We start from the raw sequence: 24,977 nt of genomic DNA on the forward strand, positions 1-24,977 counted from the left end.
GCAAAGATTCGGCTCCTTTCTCCGGGCGACCTTGGATTTAGGGGCTTCCTTCGGCTCATTATCCCCTTTTGGGAGGCCGGGGTTGTTAGTGTAGTAAGGGATGTACGGAGGGGATGACAGACTGCAGTGTGCCCCCGGAAGCAAGGGACACTAGAGATGCCCGCCCGGTAACCGGAACCGTACGCAGTCCTGACTCGCGCGCGTTCTAAAATGAGGACAAAGCCCGCCCGGATCTAGAGCGCGCGCGCGGCGGCAGCCAATAAAATGCCAGGACAATGGTGAGTGGCGGTTGGTTAGAGCCAATGAAGATATTTCTTGTTACGAGGTGGTCCCCGGCTCCGGCATTATAAAGAGCTCCACGAGTTGGCATTGTCAGGCGGTGGCACCGCGCGGGACGGAGTAGAGGTGTCTTCTGCGGTCAGTGTGCGGCGGCGGCCGAGCGGTGCGACACCGTCGGTGGACGCGGACGAGTCCCCGGGGGTGCGAGCTTGAGCGCGGCCAAGCCCGCGGAGCCTTCCGCGGCGAGTAGGGCCTCGCGGGCGTCATCGGCGGCGAGGTGAGCGGCCGGGCCGCGGGCGGTGGGCGGGAGCTCTGGGAGTGCCGCGGGGGCCTGACGTGCCGTCGCCGCTCGTTGCAGGAGCCGCTGCGGCCTGGCCGACCATGTCGGACGCGGCTGAGGAGCAGCCCATGGAAACGACGGGCGCCACCGAGAACGGACACGAGGCCGCCCCCGAAGGCGAGGCCCCGGTCGAGTCCGGCACTGGAGCAGCGGCCCCCGCAACCCCGGCCGCGTCTGGGGGCGGGACCACGGCCACCCCGAGCGGGAACCAGAACGGCGCCGAGGGCGATCAGATTAACGCCAGCAAGAACGAGGAGGACGCGGGGTAGGTGCGGCCGCGGGCCATCAGGCCGCCGCCTTTGTTCCGGGGCAGCCTTTTGTTGGCGCCACGCGGCGGGGGGAGGGGCGGGTGCCCGCCGAGCGGTGCCGGGCGCGCTCGCCCGGCGGGCCCAGGCGCGGTTACGCGCATTTGGAGTTTGCAGGAGTTTGTGGGGTCGACTTTGCGGGCGCCCTGGGCTTCCCGCGCGGGGCTTAGGCTGCAGCGGGCCTCGGGGCGGGAGGCCCCGGAAGAGGAAAAGCGGCCGACCTCGACTCGGTCGGCGAGCGCTGCGTCTGGGCTGCGTGGGCGGAGTTGGCGCGCGGCAGGCCCGGCCTAGCTTGCCTCGGGTCGAGAGGCGGAGTCACGGCCTGAACCCTGGGGCGCTCTCGGCCCCTGGAAACCCAGAGTTCCTCGGGACCGGTTCTTTGGAGGCGGGGAAGAACGGAAAGGAGCTTGTTTTGTTTAGACTCAGGCTTGCGGGACACGCTCATTTAAACTTATGATAGGTCATGGGGCATGCTTGCGACCAGGTTCACCTTAACTTTTCCCACACAGTGTGTCTACATCAGCTGTGAATTCTGTTGAGTCGCGATTGCCGAGTAACACCTAGGGATTAACTTGAAAGGTGGCGCGATCGCAGACTGGCCCATGGGACGGTGGCTTCACAAGCCAGGAAAGCGTATCCGGGTCAGACTTTCGTAAAAATGTGTTAAAATCGCAACCCTTTTCCAAAATTTGTGGTCGTTTCCCTTTCAGAAAAATGTTTGTTGGTGGACTGAGCTGGGATACCAGCAAGAAAGATTTAAAGGATTACTTTACTAAGTTTGGAGAGGTCGTTGACTGTACAATTAAAATGGATCCAAACACTGGGCGATCAAGAGGGTTTGGGTTTATCCTTTTTAAAGATTCTTCGAGTGTGGAGAAGGTAAGCTGGCTGTTTAGCTGCAGTCTGTTAGGATTGAGTTTTAAGGAACTCATGTGCAATGCAGTGTTTGATAGGGACAAAGAGCTTAAGATCCTGCTTTGAGGGATAGTGCAGATGAAGTAGGCTATATATTGTAAGGGAGTGATTCTGGAGGAGTCCAGTTCATCTGCTTTTTTTTTTCCCCCCCCTGAGACAGGGTTTCTCTGTAACTTTGTAGCCTGTCCTGTAACTCTCTTTGTAGACCAGGCTGGCTTCGAACTCAAAAGATCTGGCTGTCTGCCTCCCAAGTGCACAACCCCCACCTGGCCCAGTTCATACTATTTTAAAAGCTTAGCCTCCTTCAAGAGAGCAGTTAGCTGGGCAGGAACTAGAGTCCTGCCTTCAGCTCTCCCTTATCACTTATTTTATATGCCTATTCATGGGCTTGATGTTAATTTTACTATGGGGATTATAAATCCAAGATTACAGTGAAGATAGGTTTTTTTTATACAGTTTTAATAGGGATGGGACCCCAGATCCTGAATCTCAGACGTGAGAGTGCATGATTCATCCAGGGTAGAGAGGATTTCAGCACTGGATTATCCTGTGTTCTTTTTGAAAGGAGGTGGGTCTTAAGTTGGACGGCTGGCTAGGAAGAGTGAGTGTAGAGCATGGACAAAGGCTGCTGGGGGTTGGCTTGTAGTGTTCAGGTGGTTATTGGTATGGGAGGTTTGGAAAATTGGGTTAGGAAGTCAGTTTGGTTTAGCTCCAGAGAAATTAAGCCCATTTTGTGTACTTCTGTCAGTTAGAACCTGACATGATTCTGTTTTACACAGGTCTTAGACCAGAAGGAACACAGGCTGGATGGTCGTGTCATTGACCCTAAAAAGGCTATGGCTATGAAGAAGGATCCTGTTAAGAAAATCTTTGTGGGAGGTCTGAATCCTGAAGCCACAGAAGAAAAGATCAGAGAATACTTTGGCCAGTTTGGGGAGGTGAGTATGGTCTTTGGCCCAGCCTGACTAGAGTATTAGTAGGATTTTCTCCCCTTTTAGTCTTTTCTTAGGTTTATATTTTTGGGCACCAGAGGTTTAAACCTGAGCTTTGCTTATGTTTTTACAGATCGAAGCCATTGAACTTCCAATAGATCCCAAGTTGAACAAAAGACGGGGTTTTGTTTTTATTACATTTAAAGAGGAAGACCCCGTGAAGAAAGTTCTGGAGAAAAAGTTTCATACTGTCAGTGGAAGCAAGGTAAGGTATCAGAACTCTGCTTCACTTGCTTTTGGCTCTTGGAGGTGTAGATTATATTGGGCTACCTATAAGCCCCTTCTAGATTAGTAACACTTTACTGTTTCTCTATGCTTCACATTGCTGATTAAAACAGATGGTATAGGCCTTTAAATAAAAGCTGGGCTGGAAACAGCTGGTTCAGTGGCTAAGAGCACTGACTCTTAAGACCTGGTCCATTCATAGCACCCATGGTGACTCACAAACCATCTGTGAGCCTGTAGCTACAATTCAAGGTCTCTGATGCTCTCTGGCATCTGTAGACACTGTATTTTATATGCACAAGGTGTGTTAGTAAAAACTGAAATGTGTTCAAAGGAGGCAAAGAGGAAGCCAGACTTCTGTGACTAGTTAGAGCTGCTAACTAGTTTCTTTTTTTGTTGTTTTGGTTTATGGTTTTTATTTTTTGAGACGGGGTTCTCTGTTACAGCTCTGGCTGTCCTGGAACTCACTTCGTAGACCAGGCTAGCCTTGAACAGGATTAAAGGCCTGTGCCGCTGCCACCACTGCCAGGCCTGACTAGATAGATTCTTTGGTGCCCGATAGTGTACATACAGTCCAGGGGTTATGAAACGTGCAGTCACGTTTTTCCTGCTCCATAGCTTGTCCCATTTGGGTGTGCTTTAGTCAACCCAAAGACTAAAGCTCCTTGGGATTCTGGAAGCTGATTGCAAATGTGGAGTCATGTTTAGTGGAGTAATAGATTTTCAAGTTGGTTCGGATAGATAGGAGGTGTGGCACTGAGTGTAAGTTACTGGAGTGGCAGCCGATAAGATAGGGTGAGACTCCAGGAAGGTTCTTTCCCTTGTTGGGAGATTTAACAGCTTGGATTGGGGATTCTTAGTTTTTCCAGCAGACACTGACATTTTTCTTTTTCTGGTGTGCCCTAATGTGAAGTAGTAGGAAGATCCTTGAGCCCTCTGGTAGTGAAAACTGCTGCTTTAGAAGTAAATATTCAAGTTAAATTACTCAGTGTCTTTTTTCCTTCTACTTTTAGATATGTTTTTCTTTTTTGGGGGGTGGGGTGGTCCTGACTGTCCCAGAACCCACTCTAGACTAGGTTGGCTTTGAACTCACTGGCTTGCCTCTGTCTCCTAGTATTAAAGGTGTGTGCCACCTGCCCAGTTTACTCAGTGTCTTTAATTCAGTAAGATAAAATAAAAGGCACATCATGGTAGGAGATAATATGCATCATCCGACCCCCCCTTTTGAGACAGTACTTCACTGCTGCCCTATCAGAACTGGAGCTCTCTCTGTAACATGCTAGTCTCAAACTTCTGCCTCCAAGTGAACTGAGATTAAAGGCATGTATCATGCCTAGCTCATTTACCTTTTTCTTTTTTTCTTTCCTTTTTTATGTTATGTTCTAAAGACAGTGTTAGGACTGTCTTTAGAAATATACATCCCCTTCAAAGTTTTCAGACATAAAAGTGAGTCTGACTGGGTCCTGTTCGTATTTAGATGCTCATCTCTCTCAATGGGTCAATGCTTAGAGAGGAGGGTGGCAGGCAGTATGGCTTTAAACAAAGCCTTACACTTGCTTTATCTTTAAGGTGGAGGTCAGCTTTCCATCCTGTTGTATTTGAGTAGGTTGAGTTTCTTCTGTAAAAAGAATAAAAAAGCTTAGTACCCATGATCTTTGGGAATTCTGAACTTGCCTAGTATGGTTTTAGCTGTGGTTCTAGTTTTCAGGTCAGGTGTAAGACCTCCTGCCCACATCTGAGTATTGGCTGTATAGCAGATAGAGGTCTTTGCAGCATCCTAGCCCTGAACTGTCCCACAGGACTTGACCTAGTATCCTCTTGGCTTTTAGTGTGAAATCAAGGTTGCCCAGCCCAAAGAGGTCTATCAGCAACAGCAGTATGGCTCTGGGGGCCGAGGAAACCGCAATCGAGGGAACCGAGGCAGTGGTGGAGGTGGAGGTAAGTGGAAGCTGGATGAAGACTTTCCCTGCCTGCAAGGAGCTTTCTGTGCCTGTCTTGGGGATTGCCTCTTGGTGTTCTGTGCAGTAGGGTGGGCGGCTGGGTGTGAAGTGGGTACAGCTCAGGGATAGGAATGAGTGGTTTTCCTGGGTGGAGGCTGTGTGCTTGTGCTGCTGTGGCTCATGGCTCCACGGAATGAAAGAGCCCTATCTTTCTCATTGTGCAGCTTGGGGCTCCAGGCCAAGGGGGCGTTTGCATTGCCCTGGGAGAATGATGGGGGCACAGTGGATTGTGCTTTGCTTTGACTGTCCTGAGTCTTGGTACACAACATACCTGAGGGCAGAAAGGCAAAGCTGTGCCAGGCGCTTAGCTCCTTCCATCCCAGGCCCCTCTAACTCCAAAGCCTGAACTGCATCTTTTTTCAAGGCAAAGCTACCAGGGGAGGGTGGAGGTGACCAGAGAGTGATTTGAGTGAGTGTGAGTAAACTTCTATACTCCAAGTGAAGTTACCTCCTGGATTGCAAGGCTGGGCCTAGGGCCCTCTCTACCAGAGCTGCCATAGTAACCCCGCCACCCAAAGGGCAGGATTTCCTCCATCCTAGCTCCTGCGTGTGCTAAATGGTCCATGGGCCCCTGTGCCCTGCTCCCCCCACAGGTCAGAGTCAGAGTTGGAATCAGGGCTACGGGAACTACTGGAACCAGGGCTACGGCTACCAGCAGGGCTACGGGCCTGGCTATGGCGGCTACGACTACTCGCCCTATGGCTATTACGGCTACGGCCCCGGCTACGACTACAGTAAGTAGGAGAGGGAGGCCCCATCTACTTCCTCCTAGGGGAGGCAGGTCAGATAGTGCAGGGGCCACTGGCAGCAGGGGCTTTGGAGTCAGACAGGCCTGGTTCAGACACTGGAGCTACCACATGGAGCTCCATTCTAATTCAGCTTTCTCAGTAAGGTGTGAGAAGCTGGTGTTGCTGCGCAGGGAGGATGTGACAAGCGCCTGGCACTGGGTAAAAATGTACAGTTAAGTAGTAGCTGCAACATTGTTTTTACTCCTAGGTCAGGGTAGTACAAATTACGGGAAGAGCCAGCGACGTGGTGGCCATCAGAATAACTACAAGCCATACTGAAAAGCAGCAGGAGCGGCCGACAGACGACCGCACACGCTTTGTTTGGACGCGGAGTGAACACAATTATGTACCAAATTTAACTTGGCAAACTTTTATGGCCTGTCCCATGTGCATCTTATTTAAAATTTCCCCCAGAAATCACTCTCCTGTTTGCTATTCCAGAGCTCTAGTTGTAGGCAGCGTGTGGCGTCTCAAGAGGCCAGAGTGGCATTAGGGGGCTGATTTTATTACCAGGTTACCCTGTACTAGATTGGAGGGTCTCTTTCCTGCTGTCGCTCTGCAGCCTGGACCTGTGGACCCTGGTTGTAAAGAGTAAACTGTATCTTAGGAAACCAGTGTCACCTTTTTCACCTTTTAATTTTATATTATTTGTGTCATACATTTCCAGTAATGGAAGTGTTAATTTTACTGTACTTTTTGGTACCTTTTGGGAATCTAATGTATTGTAAGGTATTTTACACGTGTCCTGATTTTGCCACGACCTGGATATTGAAGCTATCCAAGCTTTTGAAATAAAAATTAAAAAACCCCCACGCCTGGGTGAGTGTGGGATGCTCTGTGAGACCTTGCCCAGTGTTGGAGGTACCAGATATTACTCTGGGACTGGGGTCTCCTGTAGCAGGGGTCCTTCAACTATTTTCACCTGATCTTTTCAGCTACCATTTTGTTCTCAGCCTTCATACCTAGAGGACATCTTATCACGTATATGTTACAGATCCTTAGTGTCTTTCAGTTATCCAGCAGATGAAAGTTGAAGTATTGGGGACTCTCTGGGGACAAACACAAGTCCCGCTTACCTGAAAGGTGCTTGACTGAGTTGGGCTGGATCTTCAGTGTTTTACAACTTCTTACTTTTTCTTCCATATCTAGAAAAAAAAGACCACAGATGACTACAGATCTGCCCTACATGAGTCCCCATTCTCTGCTACTTTCAGTTCCTAGGATGCTTGAGATGATAGTTCTGAGGTTGGGTTTACTTTTGTATAGCCAGGCTTATGCCTCACCATTTAATCCCTAACAAATGGTACCAGGTGCGAGCCCAAAGCAGTTCTGTTTCTAATTAAGTCTCTGTGTTTTATACACAGAACTCTTAGAGCTGTACCAATTTGAAACATCCATTAGACTGAACCGGTTAGCACTTAACTGACAGAGATCAAGGGTTCCTTGTTCGTCATTTTTTTTTGTCTGTTAACATCTGAGCTCTGTATAACAACCGCTTTGGTGTCTAGTCATTTAATTTGGTAGTTTCGCTACAAAAATCAAGGGAAACCTTGGGCTGCCCGTAACCTTTGGTTTAGAGGTTGTGGGGAGAATTTCGTTGCAGTCATTTTAGTCTCCTCAGCAGTTTATCCCTAGCTTGAAGATAAAATATTTACAGTATGCATAAGCATGGATTTTTTCCTGGAACTAAAGGTAGGCACCACTGTTGCCTGACCCAATGTGAGGACTTTTGAATTTTTTTTTTTTAAATAAAGGGAGCCCAGAATTAATTTGGAGTGTGATCTCCCCCATTCCACCCATCACACCCATCAAGTGCTGAGATCATAGGTGGTTGCCACCATGTCCGGCTCTACATTCCACATTGATGCCTGTCAGTGCATGTAGGTAATGATTACAAAAGTCATGCTTTTGAGCTTTCTAACGCAGAAGATGTTACATGTAACATGTTCAAGATGTTACTTGTTACATGTTCCCTGGTACATGCTGGGGAGGCTCTAGCTACTGGTGTTGAGGATCAAAGCCAGGGCCTGATGCTCGTACCAGACTTACCTGTTAGAATGTCATCTATCTTTGCTACTACATGCTGTGCATTGTCCAGGCTGAAGCACATCGGAGGCTTGAACTTCAGGACATTCCTCCCAGGGCCATCAGTGCTCAGTAAAATATAGTTCTCTTTCAGCCTGTAAGAAAAAGATACTTAACAGTCTTCATTCTGGAGATAACCTTGACAGGCACTCAACCATACCTTAAGTTTGACAAAATAATTGGTCCCCACCATTGTACTGAGCCTGCCACTGACTTATGTAGCTCTGGTTTTTTTTGTCCTGGGACTTGTGCCAGACCAGGCTAGCCTCCAGCTCACAGTAAGCCTCCCTGTTTTCCTGAGAACTGAGATTAAGATGTTGCACCATCTTTTAGCTCTACAAGGTTTTATTAAGTTGCCCAGGCTGCCCTTAAAGGCTCTAACTATAATCCAGCTACCACCTCACCATACTCACCCAGTTCATTGCCTCTACCCGGCTCAGGTGCTGATTACTTGACGGCATTCGTTTTGATTTCCTAGTCTTTGTCCAAGACAAATGTTAGGTCAGACCCAGGGCAAAGCCCAGCACTGCTTAGGATGGCTACAGTTAAGAACACTAGCCTGAGCTGGGTGATGTCGTCACCTGACAGTTTGGGATTGTGGAGTAGATACCCTGTCTGGGGCCCATTACTGTTGAGTAGGTAAATTAACATGTTTTACATGTGAATAAAGGCACATTCAAACCCTGGGTTTTTCCGTGGTTGGCTGCTACAGGCTTTCAGCCAAGGATTAGGGCCTAGACAACTGGAGGCTCATTGCTAGGGTTGCTGGGATCCAAAGTGCTTTGTATTTGGGGAAGGCAGTTTATTTCAGGAAAAAAATACCTGGAAACCAAGTATTCTGCCTCTTCAGTTGCTGGTGTCCTCAGGGTCTCATCTTTGATCAAATCCACACCGATGAAGAGCCCAGAGCCCCTGAAGGAGGTGACATCTTTATAGCCATGGTCCTGGCCTCAGCCACCCCCTTCACCCTGGAGATTGTGGGGTGGAGAAAGCTGGGGATCTTCAGAATCCCAGTTCCTTCTAGAGAGTGGATGTAGACATTTTTATCCCAAGGTTGAAAAATGGAACAATGCTGATCCCCTAATACATACTTGGTTAGTCAAGCCTGTTGCTCCCAGAACCTTACCTGACATCTCCAATGATAGGATGCTTGGCTTTCTGTTGGCTGAGGTGCTCCATTAGGAAACTGCCCACATTAGCAGCATGAGCCTGGAGCTGCTCTGTTTTCAAGACATCCAGGACTGCCAGCCCCACAGCACAGGACACTGGGTTGCCACCAAACTGAACCAAGGGACAGCAATGTCAGATGCTTTGCCAAACGGACCACAATCCCATGGAATTGCCACAAAAACGACTGGGAAGGTTATAGGCCCAAAGCTTTCAACACTTTGGGCTGTCCTCTGTGATGTTGTCTTGTAGGTCTTCAACCCAGGCCAGGTTATAAGGTAAGCAAGAGACTTAGAACTGGTTCAGCTCCTCCCCTGATCTTGGCACCAGGCATATACATGGTACACAAAGACACGGGTAAGATACAGAAATCTTTTGAAAAAAAATAAGCAGAAATGGAGAATGGCTCACATGTTAAGAGTTCTGCCTAAACTGGGCAGTGGTGGTGCACACCTTTATTCCCAGCAGTAGGGAGGCAGAGGCAGACAGATTGATCTACATAGCTAATCCCAGAACAGCTAAGGTTATACAAAAGAAACTGTCTTGAAGAGTTCCTAGCAAACTGGAAGCCTTGGGTTCAGTCTGTAGCACTAAAAAAAAAGGGATGGTGGCTCATGTCTGTAATCTCAGTATCTGGAAGTTAGAGGAGAATCAGGTCCCCTTCTACTGTATGTGGAGTTAAAGGCCTGCTTGGGATCAATGAGACCTTTCAAAAAAAAATACTGGGACTGGGGAGATGAATAGTGGGTAAGAACACTTGCTACTGTAAACATGCAGGTATAAATTCCCAGCATTGATGTAAAAGGCTGGACAGAACTGCATGTTCTGTCCTAGCAGTGGAGGTGAGGCAGGTGGGGGACAGGAGGAAGCATGGCCTTTACATGTGCATGCATGTACACAAAAACAAGATGGCTTGTAAATTGCTGCAGAGATTGCCTGATGAGGAAGGTGAGGGAGAGGATCACTTCCACAGCGTGGTCCTCTGACCTGTATGTGTGCTCTGGAACCCATCAGCACCCCTGCCCTCCTACAGTATATGCAAAGTGACAAACTACAGAACTCAAACTCATCCCACCTTCATGGGGGTAGGATTGTTTGAGCCCAGGAGTTTTGGGGATAGCTTCAGCAACACCTGATATCCCTGTCCAGTGCCAAAATCAAAACCAGAGTCTCAATCACCTTAAAAATGCAACTTTGGTGGGGGGAGTGGGAGGAGGGGCGAAAATGGAAACTTTCATATTTTAATAAAAAAAAAACAAAAAACCCCCAAAAAAACAACAAAAAAATTATACTATATATGTAAAGGACCTAGGTCAAACCTACACAAGGTCCCTGTTTGTCACTTCAGTCTCTGTGAACCCCAATAAACCCAGCTTACTTGAAAAAAACAAAAACGCAACTTTGAGGAGACAGAAAGGCAGAAGAGGATTTGAAAATGCTGCAAGAGTCTGATAGCTTAGAATGGATTGTATTTGTCTCTCAAGTTGCTGCTGGATGGTAGTGGCTCATGCCTTTAACCCCAGCACTTAAGAGGCAGAGGCCAGTGGTGGTGGCTGCACACACCTTTAATCCCAGCAAGCACTCAGGCTTAGGCAGGTGGATCTCTGAGTTCAAGGCCAACTTGGTGTAGGAGCAAGTTCCAGGTCAGACTCCAAAGCAACAGAAAACCAAAAAACAAAAAACAGTCCAGTCTGATCTACAGAGTTCCAGGACAGCCATGGCTATGCAGAGGGAATAGAACTGTCGGCAAACACAGCAACATTTAAATGTCAGTAACATTTGAGCAAAAGCAGGTGGGCAGGGCGGTGGTGGCGCATGCCTTTAATCCCAGCACACATTCGGGACACAGGCAGATAGATCTCTGTGCGAATCTCTGTGTGTTCAAGACCAGCCTGGTCTACAAGAGCTAGTTCCAGGACAGGCTCCAAAGCTACAGAGAAACCCTGTCTTGAAAAAAAAAAAAAAAAGGCAGGTGGGTCTCTTTGAGTTCGAGACCAGCCTAGTCTACATAGTTCAACTAGGGCTGTATTGTGAGACTGTTTGAAAAAGTTTCTGTATGCAGGTGCGTGTCCATATGGGTGCAGAGGTCAACCTAACCTTGGATGTGGTGGATGTTCTTAGAAGACATCTGTCTTGTTTTTTGAGATATAATTTTTCACTAGGATCTGGAGCTGACCAATTAAGACAATGCTGGCTCTATAGTAATCCCAGGAGTCCAGTCTCTGCTTCCTATCTCTGAGATAACAGGTCTGTGCCACTAAGCCTGATTTTTTTTTACATGGGGTCTAGAGATTGGACTTGGTTCTCATGTTTGTAGGGCAAGCTACATTATGTACTGAATTATCTTGTCAGTCGTGTGCCCCCCCCCCCATTTTAAAAATGTTTGGGAGGAGACAAGGGATATAGCTTAGTGGCAGAGTATTTGTGCTCCAGCACTGCCTGGGTCTATAAAGATGTCTTTTATGGTGCTGGGATGAAACCAAGGGCCTGCTAAACATTGCTCTAGCACTGAGCTATATACTTCCAGCCCACTGTAGACAGATATATATAAGCATTTCCATACACTGGCCAAGATGCTTAAATGCCCTATATGTATTTAATTGTATTTCAAGTCCCTCTTACCCAGGATGTTAAGACAGCTATTTTTACATAGGATTTTTTTTTGAGGTTAAACAGTCTTAAGTAAAAGCAACAACCATCAAAAATTAGACAAATTGGATCATCTAAAATGTATTTTTTTACTTTATTTTTTTGAGGTAAGGCTTCACAGTGTAGCCATAGCTGGTCTATAACTCACTGTTATATAGACCAGGCTGGCCTTGAATTCAGCAGTCTGTTTGCCTCTGCCTCCTAAGTGCTGGAATTAAAGGCATGCACCACCACGCCTGGTTTCATATAAAACTGTAAAAATTTTGGGGTCAATGAGATGTCTAGGGCGCTCATTAGGTAAGAGCCAGATGTGCAAGTCTGATGACCTGAGTTCGATCCCTGGAATCCAGATACCAAGTAGCACAGAGGTGCATGCCGTTAATCTCAGAACTCCCAGAATTTAGGAGGCATAAGCAGGAGGATCTCAATGAGTTTGAAGCTAGCCAGGTCTCTCAAAACCAAAACAGATTGATAATTTGTTTCTGTGGTTTCTTGTAAAGGAAGTGAAGACCGCTGCCTACTGAAGGAACATATTCGCAGTATACACCACTGGCAGGACACTAACCTCAACCTAGGTGTGTGTGCTTGCATGGGTATCTCACACAGAAACACCTGTAGATAAGAAGGGCCTTATCTACAAGCCCAGAGTTTGATCCCTAGGACTCACATTGGTAGGAGAGAACCAATTCCTGCAAGGTTTCAAGATACATGAAATCAATCTATTAAAACTCTAAAACACATGGGAATACTTCACAAAATAAGAATTTGGGGAACAGCATATCAACCACATGGATCACTATTTTATATTTCCCTCGACTGGCAAGATATGTGTTGATGAGAAGTGGAGCACAGAAGTGAATGCCTGTAATCCTGGCCCTTAGCTGAAATTGGAAGATTGCCATCAGTTCTAAGTCAGATGGATTATGTATTCAGTACCAGGTCAGCTAGGGCTTTTCACAGTAAGACCCTCTCACAAACAACAAACCCCAAATACACTACTGGTGAAGCTCTTTTGACCTGTGAATTACTTTGGAAAGCATGACATTATCTTTTAAAGTTGAGTATAGACACACCCTCTGGCCCAGCAATTCTACTTCCGGGTTAATTTGTAACTGGTCTTTCTACACATGGAAAACAGACTGACAGACTGTTAAGAATTTTCAGTCAAGCGGTGGTGGCGCACACCTTTAATCCCAGCACTCGGGAGGCAGAGGCAGGTGGATCTCTGTGAATTCGAGGCCAGCCTGGTCTACAAGAGCTAGTTCCAGGGCTGGCTCCAAAGCTACAGAGAAACCCTGTCTCAAAAAACAAAAACCAACCAAACAAAGAATTTTCGTGGTAGTACTATTCACAGAAGACACAGGGAAGAGCCTCAGAGCACATCGTCAGATATTGACGAGCAAAGTATGGATGTTCTAAAGCAGGGAAATGAGTGACAATATGGATGGTTCTTGGTAGGGTCCGGTGAAGAATGTAGACTCCCTAGAGTTAATGTGCATTATGATAGGGTTCAAGTAAAGCCAAAAAGCAACTAGAACAAACATGGTTTCAGAATCACCAGTGAAGGGACAAACATCAGCATAGATGAAAGGAGAGTCAGGATCCTCATTTTTTTATCTGAGGTGATGGCATCTCATGGGTTTATAAGTAACCAAATAGAGCTGGTGAGATAGCTTAGTGGGTTAAGGTACCTGTCATTAAAACTGAATTAAAATCCCAGAACTCATGATGGAAGCAAATGATGCCTGAAAGTTGTCTTCAGACCACACGTTAGCTGCAAATACACTCATACACAAATAAATAAATAAATAAATAAATAAATGTAAAAACCTTAACAAAAATAGCCAAGTAATCAGCTAACTAGAGGAGGCTATCCAGAGAGAACAAGAGCTGAATTTAGTTTATGTACTAGGAAGAGTCAGGGTCAGGCCCCATTGGGCAACAACCCTCCCTCCGCAGCTGGCTAACTGCTGCTCTTGAGTTCTCTGTCTCCATTCCCTGTTCCTCAGCCCTGTTTCTGCTTTTTGCCTTGAGCGTCCCTTCTCTTCTCCCAGCATCCACCAAGCTAGGCTCTCCAGTGTCACAGTCAAGTCTAGGAGTGTTTCTTGACACAGGCCCACCCAGGGCAGAGGGTGTTTGTCATTTGGACAGAGTAAAATCTGCTGACGGCACCAAAGCAGACGCCACTTCTCTTGCTCACACTGACCTTTGTTGCCCATCTGACATCTTGCCAAATGCTGACTTCCTTAAAAATTCAAGTGGATTACTGTGGAAATCCAAAAAACAGTTGTGAGTACCCAAGTCCATTCCTGCTCCTGGCCAGATCCAGTCTCTGGACTCCACTTTTTTCTCTACACTGGTGGCCAAATATTTTTCCAAAGGGTACTTTAGACCTCATGTCTCTATGAAGGGAACCCTTCCTTGGGAGTCAGGTGTAGCTCAGTGGCAAGGCATTTGCATAGCACCAATAGGCTTGGATTTGATCACCAATGGAAAGGGTTCTTGCATTCTGTGTTTTATACAACCTTATCTGTGACAGCATTTGGATTAATATTAATTTTGAAAGATGTTTTACAGCATTAAAAAAAAAATCTGACCTGGGCCAGGTGAGGCAGCAAACACCTTTGAGTCCATCACTTGAGAGGCAGAGACAGGTGGATTTCGGTGAGTTTAAGGCCAGCTTGTTCTACATAGTGAGTTCTAGGCTAGTCAGGGCTATACAGTGAGTCTCTGTCTATCTCTGTGTCTTTGTGTCTCTGTCTCTCTCTTACACACACATACACACACGCACGCACGCACACACACCAAACAAACAAAAATCCTGACATGTAGCTTTTGGAGGATGTCATTTTAGAAATCTGTGTGTTGTACACAATGGAAGCCCAGAAGCCTTCACTGACAAAGGACATGGTCATTGAGTGGCAGCTACTAGGGTCCTTGTCCTGCAGCGTTACTCACCGTATTGAAGTATTCTACACCAGTGGCTTCAAATGCCCTTGACACAGCTTGGGTAGTGGCCACACAAGCAACAGGGTGACCATTGCCGATGCACTTTCCCATGGTGACAATGTCAGGGACGAAGTTTTCCCCCTCCAGCTGGAAGGCCCAAAAGTGCTTGCCTACTCGGCCAAAACCAACCTGGATCTCATCTGCGACAAAGAGCCCTCCGGCCTTGCGAATATGCCTGTGGAGGATAGATGGCAGACAGGGCTGTGGTGAGAGAAACCGGGGTTGGAAGTCCTGGGGTATTGAGCCTTCACTTTGGGCAAATGGCTGGCCTTCTCTGTGCCATTATTTCTTTAAGGGTTTGTTTCAGAAACTTCAGGCAGGGAGGCCAGGTTGTAGTTGTAATTTGTAACAGAACTCAGAAAACCCAATTAATTAAAAAATGAAAAGCCTGCCCCTCTACTCACTCTGCCACCTGGGAGAAGTAGCCAGCAGGGGGAATGATCTGCCCACCCACACTGGGCAGAGACTCAGCGAAGAAGGCAGCGAGCTGTGGACGAGACAGAGTTCAGTGTGCCTCGCTAATATTGGCAGTGCTCCTTCCTTTGGGTGCTATGTCACATCCGAGGGGGTAACTCACTCCCATGATGCCTCCATCTCCTTCTACTTGAGCTTGCTTCAGTCAGCTAAATTCACTTACACACCTCCTCCCACCTCATAAAACCTTTCTTCTTGGTCCCCATGTGGTGACCAGCAACAGTCGCAACTCAGAACAAAAACATGGCTTCATTCTTTCCTACACCCTCTTTTACCATTGTCTCATGGCTGTCACATCTGAGTCCACTTGTCCCCAGCTACTGCAGATGCTGTTATACGGGATACCTATTCCTGTCTCTCACAGTGCCTTCAGGAGGATGCTTCAACCCAGACACTGAGGTCATTTCTGTCCTGCCTAAAACCCTTCGCCCAAGCATGTTTTCATGTTTTCCTTACTATGTTACCCCTTAGGGGCAGCTTTGGAGGCCTCATGAGACAGCTGATAGAGTGGGAAATTGGTTCTTATCATCTATCTATCTATCTATCTATCTATCTATCTATCTATCTATCTATCTATCTCTAGTTTTCAAGGGAGGGTTTGTCTGTATAGCCCTGGCTGCCCTAGAATGAACTCTGTAGACCCTCAAACTCAGAGATCTGCCCACCTCTGTCTCCGAGTGTGGAATAAAAGCGTGCACTATTATGACCAACACCACAGGTTCTTTTGAAGTGTTTGTGGTGTATCAGAGCCCCTTAGCTGGTTCTGCTAACCTCTCTGGCACCACAGCCTACTTTTTCCCTAAACAGTGTTTGCTGGTCACTCCTTCAGTTTTATAGAGCCCAGTTGCTAGCACCGTGGACCTTGTTCTCCCAGGGTATACACTCCCACCTGCCTTTCCGCAGAATCCCCATCGACTGCCCTGGGAGGCAGCCTCATGGTCCTTGTCTTTAGGCTGTCCCAGTGAACTATATCTGGCATGCAACCCAAGACAGAGAACAGACCAGTCCTTGGGTGTCCTCGCCTTCTGTGTTGAGGTCCCTGGGTAAATTCCAGGCATATGGGTCCTGCCTGCTTGTCTAGGTCCATCTGACAACCTGCTCTACCTGGCCTCCGTCATGTGGTCCTCATCTGTGCAGCTGCCTGTTCAGTTAGCTCTTCCTCTCCCGCCTCCTACCCTACTTGGAATGCTGAATCTTACCTTTTACTATGTAACTCCATAGTAACTTCCTCTAAGGAGCCTCCTTAGATCTGCCCTGTTCCAGCCTGGGCCCTGGGGTCCCTACTCTCTCCAATGTATTAGAACTAGGCTGGACATTAACGAGCCTCAGCCCCTCTTCACACGAGATTCTCAAATCAAAATCAGGGTCTCATTTTTTTTTTCTCCCTTTTCAGTACTGGAATTGAGTCCATGATGTCTTTCACACACATACTAGGTAAACAGAGCTACATTCTCACTACACCCCCTTTTTCTTTGAGATGGGGACTCAGTTCTAGCCCTGATTGGTCTGTAACTTCCTATATAGCCCACACTGGCCTCAAACTCAAGTCTATCTGACTCTGCCTCCTGAGAGCTGGGATTAAAGGTGTGAGCTACTACACCACACTGCCCATCTTTTCTTTTTTACTTTGTAAAAAATTCCAGGGCTGGAGAGATGGCTCAGTGGTGGCTGCTCTTCCAGAGGACCTGAATTCAATCCCCAGCACTCACATGGTGACTCGCAACCATCTATAACTCTAGTCCCTGGGGATCCAACGTTCTCTTCTAACCCCCAAGGGTACTGCACACACATGATGCACAAACATACATGTAGGCAAAACACCCATACACGCAAAATACTAAAATAATTTTAAAAATTAAAATTATTTGGTATAGAGTTTCACTAAGTTGCTTAGGGTGACCCTGATTTATAGTTCCGGTAGCTAGAATAACACCTGTGCCACCAGGCCTGGGGCTCGTTCTACTCTCACACTGTCTAGGCTCTCAGCATTTTGTCATAGCAGACTTGACATCCTCTGGACTGGTGTGGGTGTGGTTACCTTCCTGCCCTTCTCCTGTGCGATGCTGATCACTTGCTTCACCTCATTGGCATAGGCCTCTGCTGGATTGGGGTGGTCCTCCCGGTAGGGGCCCCGGTAGGTGTCTGGGAGAGGAGCCTGTGGGGAGAGACACTGCCATGTCATCCGGACTCGAGGGTGGAAACTGACCTGGTGCTAATGGAAGCATGCATACCACATGGACCCATTCCTTCTGGCCATCCAGATCTCGGAACTTGTAGGGACTGATGTCGATCAAGGAGCTCAGGTGACCGTGATAAGCACTAGGAAGAAGGAGGATGTGGGCTTAGGCGTGTTTGCATTTACTCCCTGGACCAGCCTTAGCCACTGTCTACCACTTTTGAAGACAAAACACGGGGAAGCCAATCTTTCTTCCTCAGGTACCAAGTCCTTGAGCTTGGGATGAGTGCAGGCTTGGAGTGACTTCCTGCAAGGCTAATTACTGGCATGCCACAATTCTGGTCACCTGCCCACTCTGGGTCCAGTTTTCTCCTCTGTAAAGTGGGGGCATAGGGTTACAGTACATCTTAAACATTAACTGATCTCTGATGGCCTTTGGTCTCTAGAGCAGTCAGCTGAACCTCCAGATGGTGTGAGGCTGCTTTCCTTCCCCAGCTGCTGTTCTCTCAGAAAGCTGGTGAAGACAAGACCTCCAGGGAGGTGTCACTGTGGTCTGGTTTTCTTGCTACGCTGGCTTCCCGTGGTCCTGTATCCTCCACTTCCCCACTTAAGGTCTCAAAGCCAGAGCCTCGCTAACCCCGTACAGGCCTGTGGAGCCCAGGTTCTGGAGAAGCAGGGCTGTGAGTTACACTTACTGGTCTAATACCACCACATCTTGGTGTCCTGTGCACTGGCGAGCCAGTCTCAAGGCCAGGTCGTTGGCTTCTGACCTGTGACAGAAAATATGGGCATGACTTGGAACATCACCCAAGCGCTTCCCCTGAAGAAGGAACCCTTTCAGCATTGAGAGCGTTCTTAGGACACCAGTCCCTTGGCAACATCTAGTGCCTTCTGTGCCTCAGAGCAGGGAGAAAACAGGAGGTGCACTCTTAAAACTTAAATCATGATGCATCTGTTGTTTGCTTGTTTCTCTGGCTGTCCTGGAACTTACTCTGTAGACCAGGCTGGCTCGAACTCATAGAGATCCACCTGCCTCTGCTGTCCGATTGCTGGGATTAAAGGTGTGCCATCATTGCCCAGCTCTGATCTATCTTGAAAGCCAAACAACGAAGGCACAGTGATAATTTCTGTAAGTGTCAACACTGGGCACAGGCTGCTGAGGAAGACCCACATGAGGGTGTTATGGGGTAAAATGTGTTCTCCTAAAACTACTACATTGAAGCCCAACTCATAGGACCTCAGAATGACCTGCATGTGGCTTCATTGGGAGATGAGGCTCTTTTTCTTTCTTTCTTTCTTTCTTTCTTTCTTTCTTTCTTTCTTTCTTTCTTTCTTTCTTTCTTTTCTTTTTTCTTCCTTCCTTCCTTCCTTCTTTCCTTCCTTCCTTCCTTCCTTCCTTCCTTTCTTTCTTTTTTTCGAGACAGGGCTTTTGTGTAGCTTTGGAGCCTGTCCTGGAACTAGCTCTTGTAGACCAGACTGGCCTCAAACTCACAGAGATCCACCTGTCTCTGCCTCCTGAGTGCTGGGATTAAAGGTGTGTATCACCACCGCCTGGAGGGAGACAAGGTTAGTTAAAGGAAGCCAGTTGGCAACCCCAGCCCAATCTGACTGATGTCCATATGAGAAATGGTGTAGATACACAGAGATACTGGGACATTTGCACAGACCCTGTGAGGTGGGTGGGAAGACAGTCATGGGTTAGGTAAAGAGCGAGGCCTCAGAGGACACGGACCCTACTGACATGATGGTATTGGACTTCTGTCCTCCAGAACTTTGAGAACATACATTATTTTTACTTTCTTTTTGAGACAGGATCTTTCTACATATCCCTGACTGTCCTGGAACTCAGTGGGTGGACGAGGCTGAACTCAAACTCACAGAGATCCCCTGCCTCTGCCTCTCAAGTGCTAGGATTAAAGGTACCACCATGTGTGGTTTTAATTAATTGTTTAACCTCCAAGCCTACAACCTTTTGTTATGGTTACCCTAACCATTAATACAGGATCAGTGAGACAGCAGCAAAGAGGTAGACTTGCCCCAAATCCTGAGGAGAGTCTAGGACTCTGGAACAGAACAACAGGCCCTGTTGTGTTTGGTATGTTCAGACAACCGAGGGAAGGAAACTGGGGCAGAGAAGTGAAGAGATGTGAAGGGTCATGCTCCCAGGGCTGAGGAGGAGACCATCTATCTCCTCAGCAGCGTTTTAGGTGGGAGTGAGGAGGCCCTGCAGGCTGCCTGGGGGAGAGCCATGGGCATGAGCTAAGAGGGATCCTGGGGCAGATTAGGGCAGACTGCATGTGTGGTTTCTTCCAAGCACACACAGGTGAGTATGTGGATGGTGTATGTGTGTGTGTGTGGGAGGGCGGCATCAGGGAGAACCGTGCTGATCTCACACAGGCACTGGTAGAAGGCAATTCTATTTCTTTTTTCTTTTTTTCTTTTCTTTTCTTTCTTTTTTGAGACAGGGTCTCACTATGTTTCACTGCCTGGCCCAGAACTCACTCTGTAGACCGGGCTGGCCTTGAACTCATAGAGATCCGCCTGCCTCTGCCTCCCTAGTGCTGGGACTAAATGTGTGTACCAGTATGCCGTTCGCGGTTGTTTCTGGACCTGTGAAGTTGGAGATGACTGTCAGATGTCACATGGCCACTTATAACCTTAAGTGGAACACATGGGAGGCGTCTGGGTTTTTAAAAAAATCCTCTTCATTTTTCAATTATATGAATGTATGTCTGTGGGGCGGGTTTGTTTGTGCAGTGCCAAAGGAGGCCAGAAGAGGGCACTGAGGTAGGGTTACAGGTGACTGAACCACCTGATGTGGGTGCTAGGAATGGAACTTGGGTCTTCTGCAGGAGCATCAAGTGTTGTTCTTAACCACTGAGCCATCTCTTCAGCCCCCTCCCTTTATTTTAATTAAAACACATTTTATGTGTATGGGTATTTTGCCTGTATGCGCATTTGTCACCACATATGTGCCTGATATCTCTGAAGGTGCCCATTGGATTCTTTGGAACTGCAGTTACAGAGAGCTGTGAGTAGCCACATAGGTGCTGGGAACCAAACCCAGGTCCTTGCTGGGCGGTGGTGGCACACACCTTTAATTCCAGCCCTATGGAGGCCAAGAAAGGTGGATCTCTATGAGTTCGAGGCCAGCCTGGTCTACATTGTGAATTCCAGGACAGCCAGGGATGTTACATTGAAAAATTCTGTCTTGAAAAACAAACAAACAAATAAACAAACAACCCCAAAAAACCCCAAAAAACCCAAAACAAAACAAAAAAAACAACCAAAGAAAAAAGAAAACAATATCAAAATAAAAAAACAAAAAACAAAAAACAAATCCAAAACAAACACCCACCCCCCAACAAAAACTCAGGTCCCCTGGAAAAGCAGATACTGTTCTTAACTGTTGAGCCATCTGTCCAGCTCCAACATCTGTGTTTGTAATGTAGATTTTTGAGTCCCCAGCACAAGGATGACATTTAATTCCAAGCATATAGATGAGATGACAGAGGGGAAAAAAGGAGTGGGACCTGTCCCGCGAGCAGAGGAGGAGTGGGACCTGCCCCGCGGAACAGAGGAGGAGTGGGACCTGCCCCGCGGAACAGAGGAGGAGTGGGACCTGCCCCGCGGAACAGAGGAGGAGTGGGACCTGCCCCGCGGAACAGAGGAGGAGTGGGACCTGCCCCGCGGAACAGAAGAGTGGCGCTGGCAGCTGGTAGACACCAGAGCCTGGAAACACAAGGAGAAAGCATCTCAGGAAGAGTGACAGCTGTCAAGCTGCCGAAAACAGGTGAGGAGGTAAGGGAGAGAAGCACTCATGGGACTTGGCAACCTAAAGTCACTGAGTCACTCACTGACCACGAAGAAGGAACTTGGTGGAGGAGGAAGACCACAGGGACTGGGCCTACCTCCCTGTTCTTTTGTGTGTTTTTTTTGATACAGAGTTTCTCTGTAGCCCTAACCCTAGACCAGGCTGGCCTTGAATTTACAGAGTGCTGGGATTAAAGGCCTGTGCCACCACTGACCACCGCCCAGCCACCTCACTGCCCGGCCACCTCCTTGTTCTTTACAGCAAGGTCCTAGTCTAGGCTCTTCCATCTCCTAGACAGCTTCCCACTTCTTTCCCTCCCCCACCTTTTAATACTGTGGCACTAGAGACGGAAAAGCCTTGTGCACACTAGGTAAGTGCTCTACCAAGTCGCTGTGATCTGTGAAATGAAGATGGTAAATCTACTGCTAAGTTCTGCAGGAGACTGGAGACTGTAAGTGGCTAACGGCTTGTTCCTATAACCAGATGCTGTTTGTGGGAAGGTGGTGAGCATGTTCCTGGTTCTGTCCTCACGGCCACTCCCACCACTAGCCACTCTTGCTCTCCCCATCAGGACAGCATTACCTTCCTGATTAAAGCCCTTTACGGGGGCGGGGCTGGAGAGATGGCTCAGCTGGTCAGAGCCTTGGCTGCTCTTGTAGAGGACCTGGTTTCAGCCCCCACATGGAAGCTCACAACTGTCTGTACTGCAGTTCCAGGAGATCTGAAACCACCTGGCCCGCACGAGCATCAGACACGCACACGATGCATAGACATATATGCAGGCAAACACTCACACATACTAAAAACAAATATCAAAAACACTAATCACCACCAGAAAAAAAAAAACAACAAAAAACCAACCCTCACCCCAATTCCCTATAGCTTTCTAGTGGTCCTAAGATAAAAACAGCTTCTATCACTTGGCTAAGGGACCGCTCACTCCTTCCTCTTTTGGGTCACCAAGCATGCTTTGCCCCTTTATGTTACAGGGATTTTGCTCAGGCTGTGCCAGGTGGTGACTGACCTTGGTAAAAACTCTTCCCCTAGAGGAACTTCCTCCTCCCTTAGCTGCCACTTCAGGAGTTCTTAGCATCTACACTGAGGCACAGTCAGGTCAGGCCCCTCGCTGCTTCTAGGCCTCATCACTCTGTACTCTCCCTCCAGAAAAGACCCCTCCACAATTTCACATTTCTCTGAAGAACATTTGATGTCCCTTAAGCTTGATGAATCACACATGAGGACTGAATCTGTGAGGAAGAAATAGAGAAGTCCATTACTTCACTAAGCCCTAGTGTGCCTGGAAGGGAGGTGATGGTGTCTTCTACAGAGGAAGAACCAAGAGCCAACAGAAAGGCTTCAGAGTCTACATCCAGGAAGGTCAGAAGCCTCTCCCTGAAGTGGGTTCCGCTCCCCCAGGCAGTTCTATGGCGCGGCACCCACATGGGTGACTTTCTTCTCTGGACGTGTTTTCAACAGGGCATGTTGGTTGCAGTTCACTTACCCAGAATTCAGGAAATAAAACACAGAGAGCTCCTCCGGCAGGGTCTCTGACAGCCTCTGGGCATAGTCCACGATGTTGTCGTGAAGGTATCGGCTGTTGGTGTTGAGCATCAGGTTCTGTTCATGTGCGGCTTGGACCACGGTGGGATGGCAGTGACCAACTGCAAGAGGGCCACCTCCATCATCAGCCAGCCCCACCAGATCCCCCCTCAGCTCCATCTGCAAACCCATGCAGGGGAGATGAAGTTAATGAAGGCAGGGTGCAAAGCGGGGAGTGGGTGTGGGCGGGGGAAGCACAGAGATGATGTTCTGGAATGGAAAGTCTTGAGAGAGAGTCCAGCAGAAGGAGAAACATTATCCGGAAAAACCAATGTGTTCAGAGAGGTGTCTTGAGACCTCTGGCTGGTCGGAGGTCAGGGATAGTAACAGAACAAAGTTACTGAGCGCTTACCATGTGCCAAGCATTGCCAAAGCAATATAATAGCATTAACACAATTATCCAAAACACCTGAGTCAAACTAAGTGCTACACTAGCTGAGTTTTGTCTATTGTCCAATGAACAACAAGGCTCAGAGGACTAAGTAACTTCTGCCCCTCCCCAACACCCCGACCCGGGGACAGGGTCTCTCTGCAAAGCCCTGATTGTCCTGAAACTCATTATGCAGACCAGGCTGGCCTTTAACTCATAGATTCTCCTGCCTCTGTCCCTTGAGTGCTGGGAGAGTCTTGGATTTCAACCTCTCTGCTTCCAGTGTGCCTTCTAACTCAAAGCCTGCCTTTCCCCCCGTCAGCTCTGGTGGCCCCAGTTGGCTGAATTCGTACTTCAGTTTCCCGTAGTCTCCCGCAACAGTCAATAGGGCTGAAGGCCTGTTTTCATGACCCTGCACAGGGCCAAGATCATGCTACATCGGTGGTCATGGCTGGGCAGCCTACATGCACAGCTTGCCGTGAGTTCTAAGTGGAGCTTGAACCCTAAAGCCTCCACCCTTTGACTCCGGCCCGGTTTAGTACAGATATGGTGTGGGCCTTTTCAGGCTCCTTCCCAAAGATTGGGGGCCCCTCTGCTCTGTTCAACCCCGGCTGCCAATCAGATTTACAGCCTCAATCTCCTCTCCTGCACCACCAAGGACGAGGCGTCGTACTGACCATGAGCTACGTTGTTGATACAGTCCAGGAACTCTCGCCCTTGCTCATCGTACAGGTACTGCCCTTGGCTTCGGATAATCTTAACAGGGTTCTCGGGAAAAAAGAGTCTGCAGGAAGAGCTGTGGGGACAGGCAAAGAATGGATAGTCCCGTCTAAAGACCGGAGCGGGAACGGCACTCATCACAGCCGCCTTCTGGAAAGGACAAAAGCTTGCCTCCTCATTCCTAGGAGGCACAGGACGGGGCAGAAAGTTGCTGAGACAAAATTGACTAAGCCTTGGCAGCCCTCTCACTTTTGCTTGCATATACATCAGTTCCTCCAGTCCTGGTGAAAGGCTTCCGGATGGCTTTCCGAAGAAAAGCCCCGTGTTAGGAGTTGGATCTTAACTCCTCAACATTCCTTGCCATCTCAGGGGCCCTACTGCCTCTGGTTGGGGTGGCTGGCCCCCGCCACCGCCTCCTCTCCACGTGGAACCAAGGGTCCCCTTCACAGGCCAAGAGCAGACTTCGTCTAACCCTGTCTGTGACCCGGCTGCCCACCCCGGGCCAAGCCCGTCTCTTCTTGCAAGCAGTTGCCGGGGGCAAAGCCCGCTCCTCGGGGCAGGGGGCGTCCCGGAGCCAGGGGGTGGCCCACGGCCGCTTCTAGGAAGCCGAGGCTGAGAGAGGCGGGGAAGTCAAGGACTTGGGGTTTTCGCGCCTTCCAAGCCCGCACCCGGTACCTGAGCAGCCGGCGCCTCAGGTCCAGAGTGGCTCCCTTGGGGCGCCGATCCGCGGCCATGTCGCCACGCTGTCAGTCAGGGCCCAGAGGCTGCGCGCTCGGCCCCGCCTCCGCCAGCCACGTTAGTTCGGGGCGGGGCTTCAGTGCTGGCCCCGCCCCCGGGAGCTCCCTTCCCGGCGCTCAATTAGTCGTGCGAGCCCCTAGCCAGCTCGCTTGTGGCCCACGCCACGATTCGCGGATGCTCTGCGCTGGGCCAGGGTCGTTCCTCTCCCTTCGCCTCTCCCATCCCCGGGATTTAGCTCCCAGGAATGTGTCTCCAGGTCGTTCTGTTGAGTGGGACTCAGGACTGAGGCTGGACACACCCAAGCAGGTTGTCTTCTCTGTGCTTAAAGCGTG

General features: G+C 48.6%; 2 protein-coding genes across 3 annotated transcripts; one reads left to right on the forward strand and one right to left on the reverse strand.

Moving 5' to 3' along the window:
- Positions 1–395: 395 nt before the first annotated feature.
- On the forward strand, positions 396–6,656 carry Hnrnpab (heterogeneous nuclear ribonucleoprotein A/B). Of its 2 annotated transcripts, XM_085694913.2 has the most exons (8): positions 396–556; positions 638–884; positions 1,635–1,803; positions 2,619–2,777; positions 2,905–3,036; positions 4,886–4,994; positions 5,650–5,790; positions 6,053–6,656. In XM_085694913.2, exons 2-8 carry the CDS (start codon positions 661–663, stop codon positions 6,121–6,123), a joined length of 1,005 nt encoding a protein of 334 aa, XP_085551039.1. In that variant the 5' UTR covers positions 396–556; positions 638–660; the 3' UTR covers positions 6,124–6,656. The 2 variants fall into 2 exon arrangements, with proteins under 2 accessions (XP_085551039.1, XP_085551040.1); XM_085694914.2 differs by lacking the exon at positions 5,650–5,790.
- On the reverse strand, positions 4,993–24,694 carry Phykpl (5-phosphohydroxy-L-lysine phospho-lyase). Its single transcript, XM_087910674.1, is given in 15 exon segments — positions 4,993–5,212; positions 5,215–5,300; positions 5,302–5,327; positions 6,937–6,989; positions 7,894–8,024; positions 8,752–8,841; positions 9,056–9,210; positions 14,704–14,929; positions 15,159–15,241; positions 17,267–17,383; positions 17,460–17,547; positions 18,100–18,174; positions 22,720–22,879; positions 23,865–23,983; positions 24,583–24,694. Coding segments are annotated over 15 exon segments (1,506 nt in total). The 5' UTR covers positions 24,642–24,694; the 3' UTR covers positions 4,993–5,174.
- Positions 24,695–24,977: the final 283 nt, after the last annotated feature.

Source organism: Myodes glareolus, chromosome 9, assembly GCF_982192425.1.
Source record: "Myodes glareolus chromosome 9, mMyoGla1.1, whole genome shotgun sequence".
Classification (NCBI taxonomy): Eukaryota; Metazoa; Chordata; class Mammalia; order Rodentia; family Cricetidae; genus Myodes; species Myodes glareolus.

What these genes read in the sequence shown, in the direction of transcription:
- Hnrnpab (XM_085694913.2), top strand. Translation starts at nt 661, where the DNA reads ATGTCGGACGCGGCTGAGGAGCAGCCCATGGAAACGACGGGCGCCACC. An exon ending in ATTCTTCGAGTGTGGAGAAG is followed by an intron (nt 1,804 to 2,618) that starts GTAAGCTGGCTG and finishes TGTTTTACACAG; the next exon opens with GTCTTAGACCAGAAGGAACA. An exon ending in CGGCCCCGGCTACGACTACA is followed by an intron (nt 5,791 to 6,052) that starts GTAAGTAGGAGA and finishes TTTTACTCCTAG; the next exon opens with GTCAGGGTAGTACAAATTAC.